The sequence below is a fragment of the Temnothorax curvispinosus genome, unplaced genomic scaffold (genome assembly GCF_003070985.1).
Source record: "Temnothorax curvispinosus isolate PA1 unplaced genomic scaffold, ASM307098v1 QBEX01000879.1, whole genome shotgun sequence".
Lineage (NCBI taxonomy): Eukaryota > Metazoa > Arthropoda > Insecta > Hymenoptera > Formicidae > Temnothorax > Temnothorax curvispinosus.
Genome location: NW_020210659.1, coordinates 78517 through 85351, shown reverse-complemented (window position 1 = coordinate 85351; position 6835 = coordinate 78517). Strand labels below are relative to the sequence as shown.

General features: G+C 44.7%; 1 protein-coding gene across 1 annotated transcript in view; it reads left to right on the top strand.

The window, feature by feature from the left end:
* Positions 1–5902: 5902 nt before the first annotated feature.
* Positions 5903–6835, top strand: part of LOC112458690 (receptor-type tyrosine-protein phosphatase kappa) — a 64988-nt gene continuing 64055 nt past the window's right edge. Inside the window, exon 1 of the mRNA XM_025022445.1 lies at positions 5903–6425. Coding sequence (XP_024878213.1) covers positions 6423–6425 — 3 coding nt within the window. The 5' untranslated portion in view covers positions 5903–6422. The remainder of the gene's footprint in view (positions 6426–6835) is intronic.

The following is a 6835-nucleotide window of genomic DNA, read 5'->3' as shown; positions in this document are numbered from 1 at the left end:
TTTTTTTTTTTTCAATTTTTAGTGGAATACATTTTCTTTTGAGTACATTTTAATCGACTCATTTTTTGCGCGTTATAAAATTCTCGCGCAACAAACGTATAAATGAGTGCCGCAACACTACACTATTTCGACCGATTAGTAATCTTCGTGCCCTCGTGCCAAATTTGACATTGGTTACCCGCGGCAGCGAGCCGCTGTCTTCGAGATTGAATGAAAAGCAAGCCGAAGGTCCTCGCGTGACCGCAAAAGCTAGAAACAAGCAACAAATCCACCGCGCATTTACACCCAGCCTTGGAATGTCGATCAGAGGTTGTTGGATGTTTGCCGGTTTGAGGAATTTTCACAGTTTGGCCGTTCGCCAAACGGTAGCACGAGCACGAGCCGACGTGCTCGTTCCAAGCTGTTAACTTACCATATTCGAATGCCGCCACTTTGAACCACCGCCGCCGTTTGATTGCGAGATGGACGGACCTCGGCTGAAGAAGCGCACGTCTGACCAGAACCGGCTTTACCTACTGCGCCGCCCGCATCGAATCTGTGCACCGGCGACAATTAATAATCGTAAAAAAGATTTGAAAGACGAAAGATCTATTATTTTTACGAAGATCGAAGATCCAGCTCATTTTATTGCTAAAGATTTATACATATATTGAAACAAATCTATAGCAAATTTTTCCGTAAAAAGGATTCTCCTGTCAATCCTGTCATCTCTTGTCTTCACCTTCCTAAGCAGTGAACTATAATCTCCGCGATATACAAAGATCTTTAACGATGAGATAAATAAACTAAAAAATGGATGTATAGGCTCTGTTAGGAATCCACGAATAGCAGAGGAGCAGGCTAATTAAGTGCCAAGTGTAAGTAAACGGTGTACAAAATTCATTCATTATAGAATAATGTTCTTCGTATGTTTCGGCCCAAGTTTCGGGCCATTATCAGCAAAAGATAAATCAATCAAAATGTATTAAACTAAATAAGCTAAAATAAATAAACAATACTTGTTTTCGTTTATAACAATAGTAGCTTCGTATGTGTTCTCTACGATAAATCGTCACTCATGTCGACTTGATGCGGGCGGCGCAGTAGATAAAAGTGATACAACCGGCTCGGGTCAGCCGCATATCTCTTCAGCCGAGAATATGTTTATCTCGCGATTAAACAGCAGTTCGCAGCGACGGCATTAATATATACTAATTAAAAAATTCTTTTTCACGAAAAAAATTATTAAAACGGTCGCGAACACGGCTGTCTTTAATAAAAATAATAATTTAAAAAGTGTAGCTTCAACATTCAGCCTGCATATATTATTCCATAAAAGGCGCGTCAATTTCTTCGCGTTTCCGTTTATTTTCGCGGCAGTTTTATGACAATTCTGACGCGTCGACGCGGCGCGTCTTCGGCATGAAAGGAACGGTGAGTTTCCGGTGCGATCGGGTAAACCTATCGGTATTTTTAGTAACCGTTTCCGACATCGAAGCTAACATCCCGCGTGCATGTACCCAGCGACGGAGAAACACCGCATCGCGCCTCGATGCCTTTACGTCGCTACTTTTAACGATCTCATTACTTAACATCCGGTTTACGGGGAGGTGTGCCACGTTTCCATCTGCAAGAGGAACAATCTTTTCCGAGCAAAAACATGACGCTTCTGTGCAATTTTGTACGCAAGTTAAATTACTAGACGTGTACATAACGCACGCACACGCAAATGCGCACGTACAAAGTTTCCGAGCTGCAGCTTTCGCGCGACGAGATGAGCGCAGATTCCCTGCGAGGCCGGAAATTGCATCGGTTTCGCAAATTGCAGTATACGAAACAAGTGTGCGACATTTCGAGGGGAATATAGCGTCATGCTCGCGGCGAAGATTTCTTCAACGATCGAACCGACATTTCTCGAGAGGAGCGAACGACGTTCATTGAATTTTTAACGGTCCCTATAGCGTCTGGCAACTATCGGGAAAAGATTTTCACGCGTTTGTGTCACGCGTACGGCGTACGCCGGGCTAATGTACCTACCATCGTAGACGCAGCGTACAGCGCAGCGCGTTAGAGCTCGCGACTCCAAATTTTCCAAGTTAATGCCATTCGAGAGAGCGCGCATTAAGCCCTATATAAGCTACTACGGAGCTTTAATCCTGAAACGCGTGACCTATTTTTCGCGCGTATAAATGCAAATGAATGCAGTCCAAAAATCCTCGAACGCCGCCAGAAAGTCGGTACAGTGTATATTTCAAAATTCCCTCACATTCCGTACGCATAATACGTTGTACATACATATTTCTTACACGCCCGACGGCACACGAGCACAACCGTTACGCGGCTATCGCTCACGTAAATTATCGCGTTACGATCATCCTCGCGGCGTTACGATGATCGAACGGATCGGGACGCGAGACTGTCGCGGTGCGGCGCGGCGGCGGCGTCTTGGTCGAAAAGTTACGCCCGTCACGTGAGAGATCTATTTTTCAGGACGGATAAAAGGGATTTTCGTGTCGGGTTTCGTTGTCTCCCTGCCCCCCGCCCGGCGCGACCCAATTACCGCATTTCCTAATTAGATCGGGAAACTTACTTTCGCGCGCTCGGGAAGAGATCGCGCGAGCTTCTCTCGGCTGGGGTGTCGCGGCCACGTAAGAAAGAGAGGGAGGAAGAAAGAGAGAAAGAGAGAGATGAGCCGAAAAGCAGGGAAATATCGCAGTTATTTATAAGCTCGGAGCGAGGGTCGGCGCTTAACCTTGCCCGACGTGGACCGTCAGGCATGTCACCTAGCCGTTTTATTACGACTGTGCGCTCCCCGCCCGAAACGTAGTTCCAATTGGGTCAGGTCCACGTTCTGCTTTTCGGAGCGTTTCACGAGCTGCCGCCGACAGAATGTAGCTCTGAACGGCGGATTAAGCGTTCCCCCTTGCCCTCCCTTTGCACCCGACTCGATAATACCGGTAATAATTTATTACGACGCTTCAAACACGGGGCTTCGTCTGCGAACGACTACATTTTGCACTTTCGAACAAATGGTCTATCTTTGAAATGGTTTGAAGAAGATTTTGCGGGCAAAAAGTCTTATTATTATTTTAAAAGTTTTATTTAAAGTTCTCATTTAACTTTAAAGAGTCTTATCATTCTTATTTAAGTCTTATATTTTCACCGTTCCAAGAAAATATAACGCAGATACTTATTTAAATGTCAAGCAACCTAAATTCGTAATTTTTAAATCTGCATCGACTACCTAATTTTGTTTATAAATATTGAGCAGTAGACTAGTACGATATTTAAACATTCACATAGCAATAAGAGAAACCTTTGGAGAAATCATTTCTGGCATCATAGTTCGTGCCAAACTATTGCTTAGAAAGAAATTGTATTATAAGGATAAGAAAGAAAAATACTTTATATATTAGAACGCGTAATTATAATAATCTTATAAAGTCAATTGTTGATTTATATCTATGTTTTCTGTGAAGTTCTATTTTAAATTAAATTAGTATTATCTTTTTACTTTATTGAAAGCCAAACTGAAAAACCCCTTTTTAAATGAAAAGAGTGTTATATTATTATATCGAAGTAAATGGTGATTGTCTTGGTTAATAAAATTACCTCGAAATTACATAATATATTGTTCGCTACTTTATTTTACCTTACTTTCCAAGCCTCTCTAATGCGAAAATTCCTTCGACCTCAATAAGCTTAATATGTCTCACATTAAGCTAACACGTTTTCTTTTTGCCGTCTTTTATTATTTCATCTTTTATTATTTATCTATATATGGGTAACGCGGGCATGATGCATTATCTTGATCATTAGTCAATGTGTTAATGTAACATTCGCGCTGAGCGAGCCGTCGTCAGAAGATTATTGATCCGGATAATTTACTTGGACGTAACCCGTCTCTAACAATAGAACGAAACTGTAAGTTTAATTGCGTGCTAACTTTCGACACTCAGACTGTATCGTGATGCAATTGCATTAGAAGATCGCAACTGTCACTTCCTGCATCGTCTCTCAGCAACTATATCGATCGCACAGACCCGCGTACACTCGGCATACAAGATCGGATTTACGGTATGCAAATACAGCAAATCAATGGACCTTTTACAAAATCGATTCTTGTTAAACCACGTCTAATGATGTCGTTAATAAGGTAGAATTCCACGACCTATAACTGACAATGAGTACTAATTAGGCAGCACCTAATATCGATTTTTACGCCATCGAAGTTTAAAGAATGAATGATCAGATTACGACTGATGATCAAGATTTTTTTAAATTTAAATTGTAGAAACTATCTCATAGAATTATTTTGATATATAATAGCCAGTCTGTCGGTTTTACAAGAAAATGAGATTTCTTTCTGCGGGCTTTAATTATTGAAAATCTAGCAATTTTCATGATTTTTTTTTTTAACCATAATGCATAACATTGTACTTGCTGAACTAAAATATATATAGCATTAAGTTTTACACGAAGATTTATGACGTCTTATACAAGATAATACACGTGAGACCATCTTTCACTCACATAATGCACATGCGGGAAACATTGTCATTTGTGGGTTACCGGCTTTTTTGTTTTCGAGAGACATGCGCGACGATGTAATCCGCCGGCGGTAAAACAACAACGGCGAAAGAGGATTTTCCAACAACGACTCTGATTAATTTCTATTCGCCGCAGCTCGTGTAACGACTTCAAAACGACAAATAGTAATGGCGATCGGCGTCCTCGTCGTCGTGTCGTTTGTCGTCCAATGATAACGAACGCGTTTGCGCTAATGAAACATTGTTTCGCGAACAAAAACGCGAAATCCCGAAACATCGGGACGGACGTGGCGGAGTTTCGGTGATCTCCGGCGGGCGAGGAATATATACGGCGGGAAACGGATGTTCTCCCTATAAGAAGACGGAAAAAGAGAGAACGCGGAATAACGACGATATTTTATCTCTGCTTCTGTTTTCTTTTGCGGGTATAAAGAATACGACGATAACGAATGCGCGTCTTATGCCGCTAGAATCTTGCCGGAACGGACGCGGGAAATAACGTATTCGGAATGGATTTTCTCAGCGTGGGAGATTTTTCGGAGATTCACGGAGACGTCAGTTTCAGTTTTTTATCACCTATTTAATCAATAAGCTAAAAATTTTAATTTGTGACTGATATATCATTCTTGAGGAATATTATTTGTGCAGTTACATTGCACACATTTTGTCTGTTACGCTTCACGATTTTCTCATGAGAAGGTATATATATATTCGACAAAAATATACCAGATCATCAGAATATATTGTCAATGGAGAATAGCTTTTTCCAATTATTTCTATAGCTATGTATTAAGCTTTAAATCTCCCTTTGTTAAGATCCAGAGAGGGAAGAATCTGGATGTCAATTATGCGACATCGCGTGCACGAATACGTCTTTCGTTAGCCGCGATAAATTTAACAATTACGTAATCGAGCTACGTCGAGTGGAATCAATGCAAAAATTGGAGCTCGCCAAACTCGTCGCGTTTCCCGAAACAGGGACTTTCGCCGCGCCTCACCTTCGCGAGACCGCGAAACCGGTCTCGCCGGCATGACAGAGCACCGGCAACCGTGAGCCAGTATCAGCAGCATCTGGACCAGCGCTCGCTCCGTCTCTGGCTCTGTAGTCCGGTACAACGCGCTCGTCACCAGGACCACGCCCTCAGCGAAGAACCGACGCCGACGCCGACGCCGTCGTCCCTTTCCTCCCCTCTCGAACGTCCGCTCCCACCACCCCCGCGACCTCTCTTTCTCCCTCTCTGGTGTCTCTCTCTCTCTCTCTCTATCCCTCTTTCTCCGCTGGGGACCCTCGCGTCTCACCCGCCGCCTCTTCGCCAGCCAGCCTGACGGCCCCCCAGGATCTCCTCGTCAGAGCGACTCGACTCGTCGTCGACGGTGACTCGCGCGTTGCCCCGTGCCAGTCCGCCACCAACCTCGCGATCGTCCACGTCGTCGTCGTCGTCGTCGCCACCCGTCGTCGCCGTCGCGTCGTGCCGTGCTTGGTGGTGGTGGTGGGTGAATGATCAGTGCGCGCAAAAGGGAGAGGGCGAGAGAGAAAGAGAGAGAGAGAGAGGGAGAGAGAGGGCCGGAGACCAAGCGCACAACAGTCGTTGACTCGCGGGGGGTGATCGTGGTGGGCCGGCGATCGATCGATCGATCACCAGTACCGGGATCGGTCGATCCGGGATCGAGAAGAACGAGAAGCGTGCGCGCGATCGTGTCACGTTGCGCCGTGTGAGGGTTGAGTCTTGATCCCGGGGGTTGTTGCTTGGATGACACTGGGGTGGTGGTGCACGCTGCTGATCGAAGAAGAGAGTCAGTGCACGGTGGTCCTTGAACGTCTGGTATCGCAGAAGGACTGCACGCGGAGGAGGACTCGCGATAGTTTGTCAAACTCGGAAGCAGCCGCGTCATATGGTACGTTACGATCACTTGGTATACGTATGCCGTGATAGATTGTTGTGTACCGTGTAGACGGATTTAGGGTTACACCGGGATAGATGAGGCGGCGAGGGATCGAGAGAGCAAGTGTTTGAAGCGTTGTTTGGCCCGGTGTAACGAGCCGGAGCGGTACTCGCATGACAACGACGAAATGTTGAACGTGACTGGTTGGAGTCCGTGGCTTTAAGCGGAGTTACGTTTCCGCGTTTAACTCTTAACGAGAAGACGCGGAAAACATATGTTTCTTTCGTAAGCACTCCAGGTGCGTCCAGGCAAACGATAAAATCGAAAATAAACTGAAAACGGCGAATCGCGATTCTCACGTTTGAAAGAAAATCGGTTTCCTCAGTTGGGATTTGCCTCGAAGTGCCACATTGAAAATTCGA